Source organism: Mesoplodon bidens (assembly GCF_964165515.1).
Source record: "Mesoplodon bidens genome assembly, chromosome: 11".
Lineage (NCBI taxonomy): Eukaryota > Metazoa > Chordata > Mammalia > Artiodactyla > Ziphiidae > Mesoplodon > Mesoplodon bidens.
Window position 1 is genome coordinate 96589216 of NC_138167.1, and position 24985 is coordinate 96614200.

At 34.7% G+C, this 24985-nt stretch overlaps 1 protein-coding gene across 1 annotated transcript in view; it reads left to right on the forward strand.

Moving 5' to 3' along the window:
* The window catches only part of PAWR (pro-apoptotic WT1 regulator), a 101235-nt gene extending 77602 nt beyond the window's left edge, over nt 1-23633 (forward strand). Inside the window, exons 4-6 of the mRNA XM_081249770.1 lie at nt 14637-14784; nt 16399-16503; nt 18694-23633. Coding sequence (XP_081105896.1) covers nt 14637-14784; nt 16399-16503; nt 18694-18780 — 340 coding nt within the window. The 3' untranslated portion in view covers nt 18781-23633. The remainder of the gene's footprint in view (nt 1-14636; nt 14785-16398; nt 16504-18693) is intronic.
* The last annotated feature ends 1352 nt before the right edge of the window (nt 23634-24985 follow it).

Here is a 24985-nt window from a genome sequence, read left to right on the forward strand (position 1 = left end):
ACAATCTACCTAGATTTATACATATAAAACCTCTGTCTTCCCCTACTTTTATGTTAAAGTTTAAAATATTTGGTTAAAAGTTGTGGTTATTATAATTCATCTAAAATAAAACATTAAGAAGAGCTCTAATTTTAATACTAAGTTATTATATAGATAAAATTCAATGTTTAACTTTTTTTTAAATAAATAAGTTTATTTATTTATTTTTGGCTCTGTTGGGTCTTCGTTGCGGTGCGTGGGCTTCTCATTGCAGTGGCTTCTCTTGTTGCAGAGCATGGGCTCTAGGTGCGTGGGCTTCAATAGTTGTGGCGCAAGGGCTTAGCTGCTCCATGGCATGTAGGATCTTCCTAGACCCGGGCTTGAACCCATGATCTCTGCATTGGCAGGCAGATTCTTAACCACTGCGGCACCAGGGAAGTCCCAGTGTTTACCTTTTAAAAGAGATAAGAAGGCCAAGGTAATCAACAATTGACTAAGTAGGTCTGATATGTTTGCCACTGCTGCTGCTTTTATTTTCATTTCTGAGTAATTTTGTTGTAGATACAATGAAACTTGTGCTTGGTAATTTTTACTTAACATGAATAGTTTAAACTGGAAAGACTCTTTTGTCTTTTGCTAGCAAGCATTGCCAATCAAATAGCTTTGATTTGGCCTATTTCCAGGCCACATTTTCAAACCAAAAGAGTTTTTATCATCAGTTTTTGGTTTGGGGAATAAAAATAAATTTCAGTAACTTATCAAGTTTGCTGTATCATTCAAACATATTTAATCCTTATTAAATTATAAACCTTAAATTATAATTGGCACTTTTCAGGTTTGCATTCTTTAGTTAGAATCATTAGGGGAATAACTTTCTTACAAATCCTCATCAAAAGCTTTATTTACATATTGTGTTAAATTAGGTAGAAAATTGATTTCACATGGTGTATGTTTTTATTTTTAAGCTTTTTTTTTATTGGAGTATAATTGCTTTACAACGTTGTGTCAGTTTCTGCTGTACAGTGAAGTTAGTTAGCTATATGTATACATATATCCCCTCCCTCTTGGATCTCCCTCCCCTCCCTATCCCACCCATTTTTAGACCATTATTTTACTTGTGACCTGTTCATATACTTGTTACTTCTTTTATTTTCATAGCCTAAAGCACATGGTTTGTTACTTTTCAGCTGTCAAAGGTTTAGCCATGTTTAATACTGTTATAAAACAAACAACAAAAAAAATTTTTTTTAAGTTTCTAGTCATTATTCATGGACTCATAGCCACTCGTAGTTGAACACACACCAAATAAAAACAAACACAAAATCTAGATCTGAAATTATCAATTGCTTATCTAGAGGTATTTGTTATATTGTATATCAACAGTTCATGACTTTCATTAATCTGTCAGCAAGTTGTAGCAAAGACTGGAGAATGTATGTTTTTTGGAGAAGGGTGTCTGCTGACTAATGGGGGTGAAAAAAGGAGGAATGGGCTAAAGGGTAGAAATTTGGCATTATATGTTAGAAAATATTTTCAGCAAACCAAATAACTTATGATATATATACGACTAGACAAACTTAAAAAGTCATTAGAGGGTACAAGCCACCCACAAGACTAGTTTGTGTGCTCTTGTAAATTATGGATTAAATATTAAATTTTTTCTTACAAATATCAAGGATGTACTTTTTAAGCATTGAGTTTGTTAAGCAGTCACTGTAGTTGAGCTCTATTTTATTGAATCAGCTCCTGTTTACCTAGAACGTCTCTTAACATAGTCACTGAACTCCTTTTTAAAACATGTTTAAATAACTTTGGATAATTATTTGGAGGGGGGGGTCTTGAAATTTCTGAAACTCAAGGTTTAAGAAGGATGGATCAGTGGTCATGTATTTTTGGGTTTTTTTCCCCCCAATGTGTAATTTCTTAGTAGAATGTTTACTTGGTTAATATAATCACTCTTTAGGATAATTCATTATACTTAACTTACCAGAAATGAACATGTATGATAGCCCCTAACTGGAGAAACTTACATTTCTGACAGTGAGATAGGTTATAAGCTATAGCATATTAATATAAAGTTACAATACAGGCATTAAACTGATTCTTTAGAAAACCGTTAATTATAGGAGTTAATAATTATAGGAAAATTATTACCTATTTATGTTAAATGGAGAGAGGGAAAGCATATAACGAAGAGTATGATGTAAAACAACGTCTATCATAATATATATAAGCATTCTTGAACTCTATTGATGAGCTGCTGAAATTCTATGTAAAAGAATATCATGGTTATCTGGGAGAAGAGCTATATTTTTCATCAGATTTTCAAAGAGATCTGCAATCCAAAAAGGTTATGAACTACTAATATATTGTAGAATATAACAGCTGTTATCTCTGGGTTGGTGGAGTTACTGGAGATATTGATTCATGTTATCTGTTTCCCACAGTGAATATGTATCACAATTTTAATAAAGAGTCTGAGAGATGATTTTGATCTTTAGTTGTTGCTGTGTGTGTGTGTGTGTGTGTGTGTGTGTGTATTTAAAAGGAGAAGAGAGAGAAGACCTACCCAGAGTGAGGGGCTGTTTGGGACAGTGGTGGTGGAATTGAATAAGGTAGTGAAACATTAAAAATATGGAGACCAGTCATGTACTTCTTGGTTATTTAGTAATTTCACGACTTACCTAATACTTCTAAATATTTGGTATCCATTCTAAAACTAGGATTTTACTCATGGGTCTTGTATTTCTTCTAATTGCTAAGGTTTAAAATACCTATTTTAGTGCAAAATTCCTCTAGCTGTAATCTCATAATGCTGCCAATCTTGTTCTCGTGATAGTTTTATCCCCCAACACAACACCTTCTAGTGTTTCCACAGAAAATATGAAAATTCCCAGAGGGGGAAAATTTCGGTAAATGGTGGTATTTATCTTTGATGATACTGTTTATTCTTTTTCCTTTTCTGCACATTATGGTTAATACTTTGTAACTAAGGGCAGAGGGGGATTCTTTTTGGAATTGTATTGGTTAGAGATTTGTGTTAACATTCCTGAATAGAACGTTACAATCTTTTTGGAGTTAGTAAAACAATCTTTTATTCTGGGTATTTTGCACTGTACATATCCAGCCCTCAAAAATAGGTTAAAAACATTTCTGTTTTTAAAATAAACAGAGCTAAATTTGGTAATAAGATCAAGTTAACACAGTTATTCACAATTATGACAGTGTTCTTTACAGACCTAATACATAATGGGGATAAATCACTGATTATGTTTTTCAGTAATAATTATTCCTTGTTTTGAGTTTGTATGATATTATCCCTTGTGTATTGACAGGCCTAATATGAAGGATTTTAAAAATTGTTAATAGGTTAAACTTTTTGAAATACTGTTTTAAGCTTGTACATCAAGCAAATACAAACATATTAAGGGATATCCACATTTTTAGGTTTTCGTTTGTAGTTGTCAACATTGTGGTTTCTATTTGAATAATCTGTGGTTGATGCAGATAAGTGGACTTCTTTTTAAGTGAAAAGAGGTCCTTTAAAATGATTCTAATGATCTTTTATAACATGATAGATAATGGCTTTGGTGATACCTTACCCTCTTGATTTTCTTCCTACCACTTTGCCAGTATTTCCCAGTTTTTATTTGTAGTTCTTCCTTTCCTGTACTTACTCTTTATGTGTTGGTGTTACTCAGCTCTTTGTCTTAGACTTTATTCTCTTTTTGTTCTGTGTATTTGTTCTAGAAATTTCTTTCACTCTGGTGACTTTGGTTACTGCATATACCTATGTTGATGATTCTAAATCATTAGCTCTATACCTATATAACCAACAACTTTCAAATATCTACTTTTAGATATCTTAGAAGCATCTTAAACTCAGCATGTTCAAAAGTAAACTTGTGAAACTTAGTGGATTTCAGTAGTTGGTATCAAAATCGATTCTTGCTCAAGTCAGAAATCTGGACATTGCTTTTGACCCTTCCTTCCTTCCTTCCTTCCTTCCCTTTCCTTTCCTTTCCTTTCCTCCCCTCCCCTCCCCTCCCCTCCCCTCCCCTTTCTTCACTACCTCACTTAAATTCAGTCACTGTAGCTCCAGTGCCAACCCCCCAACTAGGACACCATCATCTTTTTTTTTTTTTTTTTTAATAAATAAATAAATAAATTGTTGGCTGCATTGGTTTTTTGTTGCTGCGTGTGGACTTTGTCTATTTGTGGCAAGCTGGGGCTACTCTTCATTGTGGTGCCCGGGCTTCTCATTGCGGTGGCTTCTATTGTTGCGGAGCACAGGCTCTAGGTGTGTGGGCTTCAGTAGTTGTGGTGCACGGGCTTAGTTGCTCCGCGGCATGTGGGATCTTCCCAGACCAAGGAGCAAACCCTTGTTGCCTGCATTGGCAGGTGGATTCTTAACCAGTGCGCCACCAGGGAAGTCCAGGGACACCATCATCTCTTACATAGATGATTACAATACCCTTCAAACTGGTCTCGCTGCCTTCAGTTTTGCTCATTTCCAGTGCATTTTATTAAAATGATTCTGTCACTTTCCCTGCTTTAATGACTTCCTATTACCTTTAAATGAGTCTAAACTGGTCTTCAAGGCAGGCAGGGTGATGCACAAGATAATGTTAGGATGCAGGAGGAAAATATTAGATCTTCTGTTTATATTTACCTTTTAATCTAAAAGACAATAAGACATTTACAGTCATCCCTTGATATTCACGGAGGGGGGATTGGGTCCAGGACCCCGAGGATACCAAAATCTGTGGATGCTCAAGTCCCTTATATAAAATGGTGTATTTGTGTATAATCTATGCACATCCTCTTGTATACTTAAATTATCTCTAGAATGCTTATAGTACCTAATACAGTGTGAGTGCTATATAAATATAAGTTTGGCTTTTTGGAAATTTCTAGCATTTTCCCCCCCTGAATATTTTCGATGTGGGTTGGTTCAGTCTGTGGATGTGGAACCCACAGATTCATAGGGCCCACTGTATACTTTATAGCTAGCACTATGTACTTGTTATTTATTCCCTTGTTCTATGTATCAGATGATTACTTAGTATTTGAGGTATCCTGAGGAAAGTGTGTTTTGTTCACTTTCTAAGTGTTGCACAATAGTGTAATTTGAATGGTTAGATGGATTTATGAATTATTATGTTGTTTAATACAAAATGGATAGGTCGGGGGGGGAATTTAAGGAGAATATAAAAACAAGTATATAAACGCAAAGGTGATCATGTGGTTGTTCAGTTGGCAAGATACATAAAATCAGATCTGTTCTTATAAATTAGAAAAAAATTTTGATGCTTGCTTTGGAGTTTTAAGTGAAAATTTTAAAAACTTTAAATTCTTACTGTGAGGCATCTCTTTCTGCTGTTACAGACATTAAAAATCAAATATGCATGCTCATTTTAGAACTACACCTTCAAATCTCTGTATATCACAAAGAGTTAAAATAAGTTCCTCAGAAGTAAAGCATATTCAAATTATACTTTCATTAAAAATACTATAGTCGGGCTTCCCTGGTGGCGCAGTGGTTGAGAGTCCGCCTGCCAATGCAGGGGACATGGGTTCGTGCCCCGAAGAAGATCCCACATGCTGCGGAGCAGCTGGGCCCGTGAGCCATGGCTCCTGAGCCTGCGTGTCCGGAGCCTGTGCTCCGCAACGGGAGAGGCCACAACAGTGAGAGGCCCGCGTACCGAAAAAAAAAAAAAAACGGTAGTCAATTTCTGTGAAAACAAAAAAATTTGTACCATAAATAATTAAAATGTATATTTAGGGACTTCCCTGGTGGTACAGTGGTTAGGAATCTGCCTGCCAATGCAGGGAACACGGGTTTCATCCCTGGTCTGGGAAGATCCCACATGCCATGGAGCAACTAAGCCCATGCGCCACAGCTACTGAGCCTGCCTTCTAGAGCCTGCGAGCCACAACTACTGAGCCTGTGCACCACAACTACTGAGGCTGTGCGCCGCAGCTACTGAAGCCTGCCCGCCTAGAGCCCGTGCTCCACAACAAGAGAAGCCACTGCAATGAGAAGCCCGTGCACTGCAACGAAGAGTAGCCCCCGTTCGCCGCAACTAGAGACAGCCTGCGTGCAGCAACAAAGACCCAACGCAGCCAAAAAAAAAAAAGATGTACATTTAAAATTCTTTTCACCCCTTTATGTTATGTTTTTTGTGATACAGATAATATTTTAACAATATCAGATAAATCATGTTATTTGATTTACATATATGTTTGTACAATAAAGGATATATGAATATGTAATATATAATACATAACCAAACATAATGATATTGTAAATCGATTATGAAGATAGTAGATAAATATACATACCAATGTGTATGTAATGAATAAATTTGGAGACCATTAGTTGAAATTCTTCATAAAATAGCTTTCAGGTCTCCTGCTTGCTTTTCCAGTGTCATATCTTGCTTTCAGGTCTCCTGCTTGCTTTTCCAGTGTCATATCTTATCACCCCTATATTTACCTTTCATGCTTTAGCCATATTAGATTTTTCTGTTTCTCAAAGGGCCACGTACTCTTTGTTTCTAGATATTTACACATTCTTATTCCTCTTTTAAGTCTGAGTTTAAACATTCTTTAGCATAATGCTGCTCAAAGTGTGGTCCTTGAACTGTTTGTAAGTAATCCATGACAAGGTCAGAATAAAACTTGACAGTAAATATTTAGAAGCCTGAATTGCATTTTAACATTGTCATCATCACACCTAAGTGCATGATAAGCAGAATCCTTTCAGAACAGGATATCGACTAGTTCAGGTGCTGTGGTACGTATGTGATTTTTTTTAATTTAAGTTTTTAGAGCAAAATGGAGGGAAAGGTACAGAGATTTCCCATATAAACCTGTCCCCACACATGGATAGGCTCCCCATTATCAACATTCCTCAACAGGGAGGCACATTTGTTACAACTGATGAACTTACACGGACACATCATAACCACCCAAAGTCCGTAGTTAACATTATGGTTCAGTCTTGGTGTTGTACATTCTGTGAGTTTGGACAAATGTATAATGACATGTATCCATCACTATGGTATCATTTTACTCTCTGATCTTTTTATTCTCTCCATAGTTTTGCCTTTTCCACAATGTCATGTAACTGAAACCATACAGTATATAGCCTTCTCAGATTGGCTTCTTTCACTTAGTAATATGCATTTAAATTTCCTCCATATCATTTCATGGCTTGATAGCTTATTTCTTTTTAGTGCTGAATAATATTCCATTTTCTGTAGTTTATTTGTCTGTTCACCTTGAAAGGACATCGTGGTTGCTCCCAAGTTTTGGCAGTTATGAATAAAGCTGCTATAAACACCCACGTGCAGGTTTTTGGGTAGACATATGTTTTCAGCTCCTTTAGGTCAATACCAAGGAGCATGATTGGTGGTAAGAGTATATTTAGTTTTATAAGAAACCACGAAACTGTCGCCGAAGCGGCTGTACCGTTTTACATTCCCACCAGCAGTGAATAAGGGTTCATGTTACTCCACATCTTCACCAGCACTGATCCTGATTTTAGCCATTTTAATATGTGTACAGTGGTATCTCATTTTAGTTTGCATTTCCCTGATGATACATGATATGGAGCATCTTCTCATATGCTAATTTGCCATCTGTATATCTTCTTTGCTGAGGTGCCTATTAAGTTCTTTGGCCTATTTTTCAATCGGGTGGTTTGTTATCGTTGAGTTGTAGAATTCTTCATATATTTTGGATAACAGTTCTTTATCAGATGTGTCTTTTGTAAATATTTTCTCCCAGGCTGGCTTGTCTTCTTGTTCTCTTAACATTGTCTTTCACAGAGCAGAAATTTTTCATTTTAATGAAGTCCAGCTATCAGTTTCTTTCATGGATTGTGCCTTTGGTGTTTTATCTAAGAAGTCATCAGCATATCCAGGGACTTCTACATTTTCTCCTATGTTAGTTATCTTCTAGGAAATTTTGTAGTTTTGCATTTTTCATTTAGGTCCGTGATCCATTTTGAAGTAACTTTTGTGAAGGGTATACGGTCTTTGTCTTATTTTTCATTTTTTGCATGCGGATGTCCAGTTGTTCCAGCATCATTTGTTGAAAAGACTGTTTTGTTCCATTGTATTGCCTTTGCTCCTTTGTCAAAGATCACTTGTGGGTTATTTATGTGAGTCTCTTTCTGCTTCCATTGCTGTTCCATTGCTCTATTTGTCTCTTCTTTCACCAGTATTGCACTGCTTGATTACTGTAGCTTTATAGTAAGTCTTGAAGTTGGGTAGTGTTAGCCCTCCAACATTGTTCATTAATATTGTGTTGGCTATTCTGGATCTTGCCTCTCCATGTAAACTTTAGAATTAGTTTGTCAATAGCCACAAAACAACTTGCTAAGATTTTGATTGGGCTTGCATTGAGCCAGTAGATCAGTGAGAAATCAAAGTTGGGAAGAAGTGACATCTTGCCGATATTGACTCTTCCATCCATTAACGGGGATTATTTCTCTATTTAGTTCTTCTTTGGTATCTTTCATTTGAGTTTTGTTGTTTTCCTCACGTAGATGTTGTACATATTTAGTTAGATTTATACCTAAGTATCTCATTTTGGAGAGAGCTAATGTAAATGTATGGTGTTTTTAATTTCAAATTCCACTTGTTCAATGCTAGCGTGTAGGAAAGGGATTGACTTTTGTATGTTAACCTTGTATCTTGCAACCTTGCTATAATTGCTTATTAGTTCCAGGAATTTTTTGGTGTGGATTCTTTCACATTTTCTCCATAGATGATCTTATCATTTGTGAACAGACAGTTTTATTTCTTCCTTCCCAGACTGTATAACTTTCATTTCCTTTTCTTGTCTTATTGCATTACCTAGGACTTCCAGTAAGATGTTGAAAAGGAATGGTGGTGGGGGGGACATTCTTGCCTTGCTCCTGATCTTAGCAGGAAAGCTTTTGAGTGTCTTACCATTTCATATGATGTAGGTTTTTTGTAGGTATTCTTTATCAAGTCAAGGAAGTTCCCATCTGTGCTTAGTTTGTCCAGTTTTTATCGTGAATAGATGTTAGATTTTATCAAATGCTTTTTCTGAATTTATGTGTGATCATGTGATTTTCTTTAGCCTGTTACTGTGATAGATTACATTAATTGATTTTTTTTAAACTGTTGAACCAGCTTTGAATAAATCCCACTTGATTTTGGTGTATAATTCTTTTTATACATTCTCGAATTTGATTGCAAATATTTTGATGAGGATTTTTGAATCAGTGTTCATGAGACATCTTAGTGTTTAGTTTTCTTTTCTTGCGATATCTTTGGTTTTGGTATTAGGGTAATGCTGGCCTCATAAAATGAGTTAGGAAATGTTCCCTCTGATTTTATCTTCTGGAAGAGATTTTAGAGTATGTGTATAATTTCTTCCTTAAATGTTTGGTGGGATTCGTTAGGAAATCCATCTGAGCCTCATGCTTTCTTTCTGTCTTGCAAGGTTATTAATTACTGATTCAATTTCTTTAATACATACAGGCCTATTCAGATTGTTTGTTTCTTCTTGTGTGAGTTTTGGCAGATTGTATTTTTCAAGGAATTGATCTGTTTCATCTAGGTTATCAAATTTGTGGTCAGAGTTGTTCACAGTATTCCTTTATTATCATTTTAATGTCCATGGTATCTTTAGTGGTAGTCCCTCTTTCATTTCTGATGTTAGTCATCTGTGTCCTCTCTTTTTCTTAGTTAGCTTGGCTAGAGGCCTATTGCTTATATTGATATTTTCAAAGAAATAGCTTTTGGTTTCATTGATTATTCTGTGTTGGTTTCCTGTTTTCAATTTCATTGATTTCTGCTCTGGTTCTTGCTATTCTTTTATTCTGCTTACTTTGGATTTAATTTGCTCTTTCTTTTCTAGTTTCCTAAGGTAGAAGCTTAGATTATTCATTTTAGATCTATCTTCTTTTCTAATATATGCATTCATTGCTATAAATTTCCCTCTAAGCACTGCTTTTACCGCATTCCACAAGTTATAAGTTGTGGGTTCGTTTTCATTTTGTTCAAAATATTTTAAAATTTCTCTTGAGATTTCTTCTTTGACCTATGTGTTATTTAGAAGTGCAGTGTTTAATCTGCATGTTATTTTGGGGCTTTCCAGTTATCTTTCTGTTACTGGTCCTAATCTAATTTTGTTGTGGTCTAAGAGCAGACATTATATGATTTCTATTCTTTTAAATTTGTGAAAGTGTGTTTCATGGCTCAGAATATGATTTATCTTGGTTAGTATACCATGCAAGCTAGAGAAGAATGTGTATTCTGCTCTACCTGTGTTATTTTTATGTTAGTCATTTGTAACCCAAAATGTGTAAGAATTGAAGAAGGATTTAGTTACCTTTAAAATCATGTGTTAAATTTAATCAGGCATATTTTTGTTCCATAAGTAAAATAATTAAAAAGTAAATATATAATAGTTAAATCAAAATAAAACAAATAAAAACTAAAAATCTTTTTTATTCTTTTCAATTTCTGCTTTTGTTAGTATTATCTAAATCTAGGAAGTAAAATTTTTTTTTTTTTTTTTTTTTTTTTTTGCGGTACGCGGGCCTCTCACTGTTGTGGCTTCTCCCGTTGCGGAGCACAGGCTCCGGACACGCAGGCTCACGGCCATGGCTCGTGGGCCTAGCCACTCCGCGACATGTGGGATCTTCTCGGACCGGGGCACGAACCCGTGTCCCCTGCATTGGCAGGTGGACTCTCAACCACTGCACCACCAGGGAAGCCCTAAAATTTATATTCTTTATTTTCAGTCTTAATTTACTTATGATAAAGGAAGCTTTCCTAGATTTTTTTTAATAAAAGACACATCTTTTCTGAATGTGACAGTAATACTAAACCAGATGATGATGATGGAAGTAATTTCAAAGAGGTACAGACCAAAAGAGTTTGTACTAGTTTTGTTGGGAAGTATCCTCCCGCCTATATTGAGTTCAATTTTTAGCCATTATTGATGGGAAGTGCTAAAACCGCAGTGGGTTATTTGCAGTGATGTACTGGCTGCTAAAACAATAAAACCATCAAAATTTAAGTGGCATTTACATGCATGACATAATTATATTCATAACCACAAATGCCTTATTTGAAAGAAGAACTATTACAGTTAAGAAGCTGACAGAAGCAGATCTTCAGGATTTCATATGTATTCAGGATTTCATTAGTATTTTGTGAGTTTCTTTTACAGTCTGACCTCAGGTTGCTAACATTAAAAAACTACACACAAATGACAAGACAAAGATGTTTGCTGGAAGGTGTTGGTTGAATCTGTAGCAAAGAAGGTAGTTCATGTAATACTTCCCAGCAACACCCATAGCTTGGTATATTTAGGGACAGTTTAGTCATACAGAAGACCAACTCTTAGACAAATCAGGATAGCAAAGGAATTTTTGTTACAATATGATCAACACATTGATTTTGCTCACATGACAGTAATGTGAAGGAAGAATTTATTTTTCAGCTTCCTTGCTGACAAACACAGCTTGTGTGAAGTATTTAAAACTTGGAAGAGTTAACAAGTCAACAAATGTAGTTTGGTGTTTTGCTTTGCTTTGCAGGAGTATGTTCTGATTATTATATAAACAGTGACAGGGAAAAAATGTTGAAACTTGTGCCAGAATGTAAATCAACGTCCTGCTTGTTTCATTGAGAAAGTTTTGTTATGTCAGCTGAACTAAATAGTGTAATTGGTATATCAACTAAATTAACAGTTCACTAAGAGTGTGAATTACTTAAACACTAGTACATTCAATTTGAGGTTTTAAAAAAACTAAATGATAGTTTGGAAGCTGAGCCAATCAGCTGTTACCATATGCTGAGGTATACAATAATTTTTAAAGGGAAATTTTCAGGCGAAGTATTTGACCTTTGGCATGAACACTTCATGTTTTTACAAGATAAAAAATCAGGTTTTGTAAATCAACTATACTTCAATTTTTTAAAAAAGAAACTAGTTTGGTCCCCAGCTTTTAAAATATGTGAATTAAGTTTATTTGTCTGATAGCATCATTCTTTTTTAAAAAATGATCTTAATTAGCCTTTCGTGCAAGAAAGAAATATCAAATGTTTTCAGTGTTACATAAGGTCAAAGGACAATAGTGAAAGTTAGAAATTTGGGGGAAAAGATTCTTCAAATTGTTATGATGGGTTCCACAATTTATCAGTAAGTAGGTGATGATTTTAGTATTGCACTGTTGCAAAGTGTTATAATCATATACCTTACAAATTTGATAAGACACTTTGAATTTTATTTTCCATCAAAAGAAAACCCATGCATAGGAAATTAATAGATCAAGAATCTATTATTTTTCATCAAAAGTTATTTTAGATTTAACTATACTTTTGATGGATAAATTATTGGAACTGGCTCCCAATAAAGAATTGAGGACAAATTTTGAAAAGTGTCATTTTCTGCATATTGGGTAAAAGTTAAAACCGAATATCCTGAGCTTGCTAAAATCTCTTCCCCTGTTCTGGTCAATATACATCTGTGAAACTAATTTCTCTGTTGTGAGTGCTACTAAAACAAATCCTAGAGGTCGTTTAGATATACCTTACCCCTTGTGATCAGCATTGTCATCAGTCCGACCTAGATGAGGTAGATTAGCAAGAATGATGCCAGCCTCCAAAAGGGCCCCCAGGAAGCTCTACCTCCTGGTATTTTCACCTTGTGTAGTCCCCTTCCACATTCAACGTGGGGTTGATGTGGGAGTATGTCACTTCTGAGTTTAGGTCCTAAAAGAGCCTGCAGTGTCTGTCTTGGTTGTTGTGTCGCTTTCTCTCTGGAAGCCAACTGCCTTGTCGTGAACAGCCCGGTAGAGAGGCCCTCATACTGAGGAATTGAGGCTTTTGACCAACAGCCAGTGAGAAACTGATGAGGCCTTTTACCATCAGCTCTGTGAGTGAGGCAAATTCTCTAGTCCAGACAAGCCTTCAGATGACTGTAGCCCTAACCAACATCTTGACTAAAACCTCATAAGAGACCCTGAATCATGAACACCCGCAGCTAATCTGCTTCCAGATTCCTGACCAACAGAGATTGTCAGATAATAACTGTGTTGTTTTAAGCCACTAAGTTTTGGCATATTTTTTATGCAGTAATAGATAACTAATGCAAAAGCAAGAAGTAAGCTTATTTGTTATATTAAAAACTTTAAATATTGACATATGCTATTAGTTCAGAATGTGTGAATTGGTATTTAATATGAAGAATGGCTATTTCAGTGATAACTTTTGGTTAAATAAGAATTATGAAATGACAAAAGTTGCTAGTGCGATAGCTGTTTTCTGTAATTGCCTATATGCATACTTCCAATGAAAATTGTGCAGTTTTATGTAATTCTTTTCTTTTTTGTTTATCCTATTTTTGAAATATAATTTTATGGGTCTGAATCTAATAAAACATTTAGGCTTGTATTTTGTATGGCCTTTTTAACTTTTATTTTTCCAGTTAATTTTTGTTTGGTCTTACAAAAAGTATTGGTCCATGGGGACTTCCCTGGTGGCACAGTGGTTAAGAATCCACCTGCTAATGCAGGGGACACGGGTTTGAGCCTTGGTCTGGGAAGATCCCCCATGCCGCAGAACAACTATTGTGTGCCAAAACTACTGAGCCTGTGCTCTAGAGCCCGCGAGCCACAACTGCTGAGCTCGCGTGCTGCAGTTACCGAAGCCTGTGTGCCTAGGGCCTGTGCTCCGCCACAAGAGAAGCCAGCTCAGTGAGAAGCCCGTGCACCACAATGAAGAAGAGTAGCCCCTGCTCGACGCAACTAGAGAAAGCCTGTGTGCAGCAGTGAAGACCCAACACGGCCAAAAAAAAAAAAAAGTGTTGGTCCATGATGTAATGGAATTTAAAAATAAAAGGAGAAGAGAAAGTGGTTCTTCACTACAGATAGGCTACATTAGGTCCCCTGTCATAGTTCTCAGAGTACCTTACGCTTACCTTATTGTGATGGTTGTCTTGCTTTATTGTCATTGGTTATATTCCTGTTACACTGAAAGCTCTATGAAAGTCAGAGTCCGTGTTTGCACGTCTGTGTTTCCTGTTCCATTTCAGTACTCATAACAGTGTCTGGTACTTAGCAGCTACTCAGTAGATACTGGTCAAAAGAATTAATTAAAAAATTTTTTTTTATTGTGTTGAAATAATGATTAACTTCCATAATTATAAATAAGTTGGCTATTATAACCGTGTGTCCTCAGGGGAATGAAAATTGTTTAGGGTGAATAGAAAATACTCTTGGCACTCTTCTTGCTGAATATTAGGTATCTTTAAAATTTTGGGGGGCTTCCCTGGTGGCGCAGTGGTTGAGAATCTGCCTGCTAATGCAGGGGACACGGGTTCGAGCCCTGGTCTGGGAGGATCCCACATGCTGCGGAGCAACTAGGCCCGTGAGCCACAACTACTGAGCCTGCGCGTCTGGAGCCTGTGCTCCGCAACAAGAGAGACCGCGATAGTGAGAGGCCCGCGCACTGCGATGAAGAGTGGCCCCCGCTTGCCACAACTAGAGAAAGCCCTCGCACAGAAACGAAGACCCAACACAGCAAAAATAAATTAATTAATAAATTCCTACCCCCAACATCTAAAAAAAAAAAATTTTTTTTGTATCTTTTTTATTTCCATAGCACAACCACTGCCTCTGAAGAAGATGTCTCAAGTAGATTTCCCCGAACAGATAGAAGTGGGTTCAGCAGGTATAACAGGGATGCAAATGCTTCAGGTAATTTGGTCTCAAGTAGCACATTGGAAAAGAAAATTGAAGATCTTGAAAAGGTATGAATTACAAATTATTTAAGATTTATGAAATTAATATACCATTAGAATGCCTTTTTCACTTTCATAGCAGCAGAGAGAGAAAAATTGAAATGTGTAAGGAAGAGACAGTGTCAAAAAAGGGAAAAGAATGAGGGGCACTAATGGAAGATACCATTAGTGTTAATCGGTACTTCCATGTGTAGTCAAATAAACGCTTTGAATCACTCTTAATTATATATTTTCTAGATGCATAGTGGCTAAGCATTTTCTGATTTCCTTAATACTTTTCTATCCAGTTCTGTTGATGTTAAAACTTTTAGAAATGGAGCCAGCTCTTGAATTGGTTAATATTTAATGGATACTCTCATTTTGCCAAGTGTTATCTTTAATATATTGAAAACAGTCTTTGCCTTTGAAATGGTTAGAAGTCTCTGCTAGCAGTATGTACTACTGTGTGTTTATTATATTATCTGTACAGATTGTAGACTTTCTTCTGGGTTGTGAGTTAGAGCCTAGAGCCACTGTGGTGTTTGAAACAATTTTAAGGATAAACCAACCTGTTTAGGAGTATCTTTGAGAACATCTCAAATGAATATTGGCGTTAATTTATTAACCATGGGGTCTCAACTTTGTTCTGTAAACATTCAATCCCTAAAATTGATAACGGTGCTGAATTACTTTCTGATTGTTGAAAGTGTGTTTTATTTTGCTGAACTGAAACTATTCCTTCTGATATAAAAATTGTTTTAAGTAGAGATTGAATTTTAAAAATTGTTTCTTTTTATAATATTATGATTATTTTTAGTTCACATTTGAACTTTAACCCTAGTTTCTGTGAGTTTAAATTAAAAACTTTAAGGAGTACATAGTATAATAGTTTTCAAGGGGGTTCTTCAGAAGGGCTTCTAAAGTTCCACAAGAGTTTGGATTGAGTTCCTAGTAGTTGGCAGCAGCTGATTAATGAGGCAGGCTGGCTGCTTTCCTCTGAGGGTGAGTAAGAAAGAAGCCAAATTCTATGTGAGACCTTTTCAGTTCTGCTTCACTTTTGCCCCCAAGGTGGCTGACCCAGCGTAAAGTCCTGGCTTCTGAATAAGATTTCTTTGGAAAAGGTGTTGCATTGTTTAAAGAAAAAAAAAGTTTAAAAACCAGTAATCGTTTTCAGTTCCTTCATTTTATCCATTGTCAGTTAACTGGCCGAGCCAGAAGTAAAATGGAGGATCATTATTTTTCTGTTTAGAGTTTTCCATAGAGCCATCTCCTTTTCTTAAACATCGTATTTTTTATTAAAATTTTGAATTTCCTTCAACAGGGTATTAGTCATTAAATGTTAAGATATTTTATTACTAATGGTGGTGATCAACTAAAGAGCTAAAGTCATTGAGTATTGGTATTTGTTAAAAACTTGGGTAAACATAGATTTAATTAGAAGTAGATTTTACAACTCCTGTATTCCTCTCATTCTCTGGTTCTTTTCTGGGATGGGGTCCTCCTTCTCTTACCAAGTGACTTAAGAAATTCATTGGAAATCTTCATGTATCTAAGGTACTTCACCAGACTTAGCAGATGTATGCTATTTAAGATTATAAACAACTTGTTACTTCCCAATTAATACTTTGTAATTATATCTACCAGGAAGTGGTAAGAGAAAGGCAAGAAAACTTAAGACTTGTGAGACTAATGCAAGATAAAGAGGAAATGATTGGAAAACTCAAAGAAGAAATTGATTTATTAAATCGAGTGAGTATTCACATATTTCAGTTTAATGGTTTCCTTTTTTTCTGTCAACTGGATGAAAATACATAAATATGAAGAAATTATTTAATTTTATTAAATAATAATATGAACTAAATAGTTCATTCTTTTGTTAATGTGATAGTAATTTGTGGTAGCCAGAACCATCATTTCATTCCATAAACTGATTTCCTCTGGCCAGTTACCAGTCAGTTGTATTTACTTAACATTGTTCTTTTGGGGATGGACCAGTGAATGGATTTGTTCTGTGTTTTGTTAGAGTTTGGAGGTAAGAGGCAGCTTGGTCAGTGCCACACATAAAATGGTACTGGTACAGAGTTGCCCCAATGAAGAACTAAAATTGCTACTGTCTTGCCATAAGAAACTCCATATGTCCTTGTCTTTGTGGTATTTTCACCACTTTTTTTCCTCCAGTTATACATATGCATCCCCAGCTTTAGGTTTAGCCTAAACCTAAGGTCTCTCTCTCTTTTTTTTTTTTTTCTTTCTCTTTCAGCCCTAGAATTTACTCCCTGCTTAAGAAGCAGGAATTAATGCTAGCCCATACTTAGGTAATGGTAATGAGGAGAGATTTCATAGTTTCCCTTTTTCAAAGGCTTTACATAAGATGGAGGAAAGAAATAAATTTGCTTCAGGGAGAAATGGAACAAATTCCTAATCCAATCTTAACTCTAATTCTAAAAGAAGAGAAATTAGAAAGCTTCATTATGTGCAGACTCATTCTAATACAGCTCTATAGCATTAACTGCAGGGTTTGGATGAGGACACTGAAACTCAGAGTTTAACTTGCTCAAGGTCATATGTAGTAATCACATAGTTATCTGCTGAGCCAGTATTTGACCCTCAGGTATTCAATAGTTTTAATTCTAAGTAAGCTCTTCCATTCTTATAGACTGCCTTTCATCTTGGTTTGGAACACGGGCATTCCTCTTTTGGTTCTAGAATATGATTTAATAAAATCTGCAAATATTTTTATGTCTATGATGTATTCGCACTGTCTTAGGCAGTGTGTTCATTAAAAAGAATAATAAAACACCTGCCCTTACAGAGTTTATAATCTAGTAATGATATGTGAATGTATTTTATTATTTAATTCTAAACCTTAGGTAGGTCTCAGTTGTAGTGATTTTAGGAATCCCGTATCTTTATTATTGTTAGTTTCAACAAATTAGTTTCTTAATATCATTCATTTAGTTTGCGAATAAATACAGGTTTTGTGTTTGTACATTTAAAAATCATTTACCTAATTGTTCAAAGACAGTATACTAAATGTATCAGAATTTTGCTATCCAGTAGTACACTTAGAATTCAAATTGATTTCTCCAAGTTTAGTATTTTGAATTGCAAGGATAAATCTATAAATGTCTGCTTTTCCAACCATCAGTAAATAGCCTACCTTGACATAGTCTTTCTTCAAACGAAAACTTACAGTGGATTGTCTTTGTATTTACCAACTGGTTGTATATATGGTACTAAGATTAACATGGGGAACATAGAGCTAGAATCAGATAACTTTAAAGCACCTAGTTTAGTGGCTTTCGCATTTTTTTAAGCTCGAAAACTTTCCCTTCAACAAAATGTCATAGAGGAGGCCAACGTAAATTGAACCAGATCAACTCTGTGAGCCCCGGGCCTCCTTTTCTGTGTACCTCAGTTCTATCACCTCCCCAAATGCTCCCCCCTGCAACATGCATACTTGTCAAAGATCACCAAGGTGGTAGGGGTACATCTAGAACTTGTACCTGGATCTTTTTGATGCCTAATTTGACACAAGGTTGTAGTCCAAGGCCCCAAACCTCATATTGACTGCATATGTATTTAGCCCTCAACTTGGGGGAGGAGGGATTTGTTTTTAACTAAAAACTTATTTATAGTGATTAAAAATTGGAAGATTCACCATAAAGAATTCTGATTTCTGGCTTCTCTTTAAAAACGGAAAGATCTGGCAAGAGCTGGCCTGCGTTATCATGATACCAGTGAGGAGTCTAGTAGTGGATGCTGCCTTTAGGTGGGGCATATCCCTTCCAAAGTTGTTTTCAGAACTAGCCCTCGTTTGCAGACTAATTGCTTGTATGAATTATCTTTGTATATTTTTGAAAAAATTTTTAATCACCTGAAGAATACTTCTAAGTGTTTTAAAAACTTACGTATTATTTTCCTTTTTGTTTCCTTAAGGACCTAGATGACATAGAAGATGAAAATGAACAACTAAAGCAGGAGAATAAAACTCTTTTGAAAGTTGTTGGACAGCTAACAAGGTAGAAGATTCAAGGCTCAGTGTGGAAAAATATTTTGAAACTACTGATTGAATGTTATGGGCGCTAGGACAGTATTCCTATGCTGTAATACATTAAACTAACTAAGTATGTATATTTATTTCTAGAAAACAGTGGATGTTTATTTTCAAAATATTTCTTTTTCAGTATCAGCTTCAAAAAGTATCAACCTTTTAGTTCACGAATGAGTAACATCTTTTAGTTATTAAACTGGTAGGTTATGCCTCTTTCGGTTTTGTGTGGTATTCAAATAATATATGGTTTAAAGTCACAACCATCTGAATATATTTCATCTGTGGTAGTGCATTTTCTCCCTAAAAGAATATATATAGTCTTTGTTTACATGAATTCAAATACTTTTTAGGGAGTTACCTGCAAATGCTTTATTACTGATGTGTGTGACTTTTTATATGTTGATGATTTACTCATAAAGGTCTTTATCTACTGTCATTTGTTCTCTCAACTTATTCTAAGCAATTTAGAGGAACATAGAGTCACACTCTTTTGTATAACAGTCATCTTTAAAAAGGAAAGCTATTATAAAAAGTCAGTTAATATCATATACTAGTTGGCTAAACACAAAATTTAAGAGAATACTTGAATTATGCTATAGTAAATTAAAATGTACTATTTTGTATTCAAATATTGAAATAAATTTAAAATCACTTTGACTTCAGAAAAACATACAATTGTAATTTTAACGTAAAATTTCTTATGTAGGTACTACTTTTTTTTTTTATTATTCCAAGGTTTATAAGTGAACATGGGGTATTTTAAAAGTTGTTTATTCATCAAGCCTAGAGAGTGTATACAATTTCAATGTAGAAGGAAAAAAATCCATATTTTTAATTATCATATGCATTAAAATCAAAACCAAAATATCCACATTTAAAACATTTGTACTTACTGTAACAAAACAGTACGTAAACAGAAATAGTACTGAAATACTTTGCTTAATTTCTAATTTGGAGTATAGTACTGTGACACAGTTGTTCCCATATGAGAGAATTATTCCCCTACCTCAAATTTAAGGGATTTTCTTCCTAACATTGGATTTTTAAAAACAATTCTTTTGAAGATTTATACAAATTTTCTCTTTTATTAAGTAACAGTAATGTTTAGAATTATTTTATATTACATTCTCATGTTGAGTAAGGAAACCTCCTTTAAAATACATTAAGAAATATCTGTCTGAAATTGAATCTCAAACAGTATACTGGTACCCTTTTATCCAATTAATGTACGTAAATGGCTTGAACATAGTAAAAACCCATTTTGGGTACCCTACTGACTCTTTTCCTTTTATGTGCTAAGCCACTTCATTATTCACTGTTAGAAAAATAGGGAAGGTGAGACAATTGGGAAAAAATGCAGAGTAAATGATAAATATCAATGTTGAACTCTACAACTCTGCAATAACCTAGATCGTGCCCTCTCCCCTCCCCCATGCCCCCAATTCAGAAGTTTCAACCTTGACTAATCATCAGAATCATTTGGGTTGCTTAAAAAGAATTCCTGGGTTATAGCTTCTAGATAGGTTTAGGTTGAGACCCTGGATAGAATTTTTAAAGCTCAACATCTAATGATTCTGATCATAACTTAGATTTGGAAACAGCTACCCTTGCCTCTTTCCTCCTATATCTTACATTGGAAACCCTGAAATTAACATAATTTTAGCTATTAGCATTTTTTCACCGTTTAGTTTATTTAATAATTAACTTGGTCACTGGAGAAGTTCACATATGTCCATATATATATTTAGCAAAAAGTTCAATGTTAGATTACCAAACTTGATAAAGTTATAGAATTACTGCATAAGGGCATCCTTTTTGGAGAATAGTCCCAGCATGGGAACAGTGATCTGCTGCCCACATGTCAAAGTGGTATGCCAGGCTCAGTCACTATCTTTGGGGGTGAAATCCTCATCTCCCTTTGTTTACCCCTAGGCGTGTGGCAGAAATATTGGTGTTGCCTAGTTTCCCATCCATACTTTGGATGTTGTGAAAATGGTGTTAGTATCTAGCCTTAAAATGTATTAGTGTACTCGTTTTTCAATAAGAGAAGTATTCTGAATTTTCTGTTTAATCCATTTGGAAGTAAAGGAATATTTCATTTCCCCCTTTAAAATTATACCAGGTATTAATGCTTTTAAAAACCAAGCTGTTTTAAAATTTTTCCTTTATTTCAGTTTATCAGGAGCATTTCCAACAATGATCTTTTACATAACGGTACCTAGTGCAAATGTGCAGGAGCCTGACAACTTAGGCAAAGCAGTTCATTTGCAGTCCTCCCTCCTGTCCTTAAAATGTATATTTATATCACATATAGATTTTTACACTGAATATTGAAAAGTAAAGTAGGATCTGCTACAGTTTCCCTTTAAATTTTATAAAAAGCACTGAGATTTTAAAAAGATTATTTAAATACATGTGCATGACCTTAAAAAACTTGGCTATTGTCAATAAAGTGCTAGTATTTGTGAAATTATTAGTCCCGTTCAGAAATAATATTTCTTATATCTCTTGGGAGTTTGTGGCATAATAAAGCATATCCAAAGTTCGAATGTGTTTATGATATTATTTTCAAAACAGTAAGTTTATCATCTTTAAAATGAACATGACTCTCCTCCTTGATTTCTGACATGCATTAACTTGGGAATTACTGTAGTAATATCTGTTTCATCTTTCTAGAATTGTTACTAATTTTATTGCACTATAGTTACCTTTAGAGAGGAAGAGGAAGGCTTTAGGGTGTGTATTTCTAAGGGAATTTATTAAATATAGTAGATTAACATTGTAATACTTGCTCAAGTAGTTTATAACAGAAGGTTAAGTATCAGGAGCAGATACCTGAAACAATGTGTTTTTTAAAATAACTTTCTAGTTGCAGTAGAAAGCAATGTATTCTTAAGGTAAAAAACCTACCTCAGTTACACGTGGTTTCTGTTTTCTGGATTACTCTGGATTTTTATAATTAGAAATTAAGATGCAAGTTTTTGAGTCCACTAATACTTTGTGGAAAATAATGCAAGTCAATGTAGTAGCACGTCTGTATGTTCAACACCAAAAGACGAAATAGGAAGGACCTTGGGTTTGATGATTTTTTTAATCTGATGTCCTACACAGTATTCATATGTATAGTGATAGTTATCTTTCCTCTTTTTTGTAGTTCTTTGATCTTGACTCAGTACCTAGTAAGTTCATATAATGTTGGCACTTATTTAATAACTATTCATAATGTTGTTAATAACCTGTTATAAGATTCAGGCATATATTTTCATTTTATAAGACGATAAACCAAACACACCAGCTTTTCACTGGGGAGAATATATTAAGTGAGAAGGAACTAACATTCAGGAATCAGAACTTTAAAATAACATGTTAAAGTCAGTGGTAAATGTTCTCTTATTATATCTAAACCATTCCTAATATGTAACAGTAAACTTGACTTCTTTTGCATTGGAACTATGCTCTCATAAATAAAGGACATCCCATTGATTAGGATTGTAACTTGTACGACTTATCTGAGAACTAGTGACACTTTTCTTTTGTTGTTTCAATAAACGGAAAACATAGTACTAATAAGACAAACATTTTGCTCATCAGGTCCATCAACAAAGGCACTTCCCCCCATCCTGTTAGGTTTTCTCATTGATGTATAGAAGTTGGTCGTTTCATTCTCAGTGTAGACTTGAATCATAGTCCAAGAAAACCTGAGCCCACGTTGTTTTTTTAGTTTACTTAGCTAGAATCTCACAGCATATTAAAGTCATATCCCCATCCTGCCCCCCCAAAATAATTATATGTGAGAAAAATGTGGTTGAGGGGGTTATGTTAAATTTTCATACTTATTCTTTCAGCAAGTATTTATTAGTCAACTGGGTATACAATTCTAGATATTACAGAAGTTTCCAAAAAATGGACATGGACCAGCCCTTCTATCTAGCATTGTACAATCTGTATAGTGTGTGTCAATGCTATCTTAAGAGTGCTATATCTTAAGTAGCATTAGCCAGTCTAATCTGAATAGTTCATTCAAAAGTATTCTTTTTATATTTATTATCCAGCCATTGTATTTTAGGTCTGGTTAATAGGTACTGTTTAATTTGCTGCAGCATTTACTGAATGGTGCATGAAAGACCTGATGCATATTGGGAAGTATCTTACCATGTTTCTTTAAGATAATTATGTATTATGAAAAGAACATTTTAAAGGCATTTGTAGCAGTGGTGAAGTAAAAAGAATTCAGTGTATGTCAGATACACCAAACTGTTAATGGTATTCAAATGTAATTTTAAGTTAGTTTTTCTGTATACATTATTGATTACTGGTTTGTTTTTAGGTATTTAAGTCTAATAAACAGTTCACATATTGGCAGTCACTTTGGTAATAATAGAATGTTAGTGATGATCACTTGATGGACATTTATTACATGCCTGTTTTGTTTTGTTTTGTTTCCCCCTCTGGATACCTAATAGATGTATATTACCTTTTTTTGGTGAACTTGTTTCTTGAAAGTTTTGACTGTGCTATTCAGGGTTTTTATTATTATGCTTTTCTGCTAAATTTAAGTATCAGATGTCTGCTGTTACCAGTAAAGACCATATGAAAGCTAAAATTACTGTTTTGTTGAAAAATCAGCTAATTCAGGTAATGCAAATTTGTAGAGAAACATCTGGATCATTTATTGATCACATTAGTATTGTGTAGACAGCTTTCATAATTCCCATTGCGTAGGTTTTCACTGGGGTAGTCAACGTGATATAGATTCACTTTTAATATGCTTTGCATGTAAAGTAATAAATACTCAATAAAAAGTAAATTTTTGTTTAATTTTTAACACTGGTTAATTATTTTTTTCCTTCCTGTACTATCGGTGAAACCCTGACCATGAGTTTTATTTTCGAAGTTAAAGGACAAGGTTAATATTCTCATTCTGTGCCTCTTACTGACACAGTATATGCAGTACTTTAGAATCTTTATTAGTATATTATTGTAGAAGGAATTGGGTTTTAAAAAGCAAAAATATAGTATTGATAAGATCTGAATACATTCGTGGTGGGGCTTTTTGAGTGAGGAAGTGTACATGTTCAACCTGACTGAAAATTTTAATTGTTTTTGTGTTTTGAAACTGCACAAATAATTTCTTAATCCGAAATTGGCTCTATCATCCACTAAATCTGATGGTGGTCAAAGAATTTCAGGCCCCTCATACTTAGAAAAGATAAGTAGAGGTCTGGGAATGTAAAAATCTGGTCTGTGTTTTTTTAGTAAATGGTTTACATAACCTCTTGCCTAATGTGTCATTCTTCATACACCTGCACAGGCCAATCAGTCTTCTTTACTTCTAGAACTCTAAATCTTCTCAGTAATGTCATACATGTCTAACAAGTGAACAAGCATCTTTCAGTCAGACTGTTTAGATAAGGTCTCAAGTCATTATGTAAGAATGTACTCCATTTGCAAGTTTATTGAAAAAATTTGCAAGGTCTCCTAGTCTCAACTGGAACTGGATCTCTTTATCTTAGACTTCATCAAATCCCTATTATTATTTTTTTTTTTTGCTTCTAGATTCACTCTGAGTGCACACAATTCTATGAGTAGCTATAAACTACCCATATGATTTTTTAATCTCATGCCTCTAGTTTTCTCTTTTCACCTCTACAAGAGGTTACATTTTACTCCTGGTCAGCTTCTTGGAAAGAATTATGTAGTATTAGACCTTCATGTTAAAGAGGTAGGGCTGGTTATAATACCCTTTACAAACCTTTTTTTTTTTTTTTTTTTTTTTTTAATGTCTAACCATGTAAATTTAAAAAGAAAGCAAAACACTTCTCTCTTAATTCTGGACCAAATGCACAATTCAACTCTCACTTTAAAAAAACTGCTCTGACTGAATAAAGATGCTTTTCATAAAGGAGAATGCTACTTGGTGTCAGATAGTTGAGCAGTATGAAAAAAAATTAATATGAGCTAGTTAGGAAAGGTAGATTGGACTTTGACTTTATACTTGTGAAAGAAAAACGAAATAAGGGTTTTGACTACTAGGTATGTTTTTTCATGTTGAAGTATGAAAAATTATTCAGGATAAATTATTGTCTTAATCCATATATGATCAGCAGCTATACCTGCTTAGATATACTACGGGACATGAAATTTACAGTCTGTATTACATTACAGGCTTTTATCCAG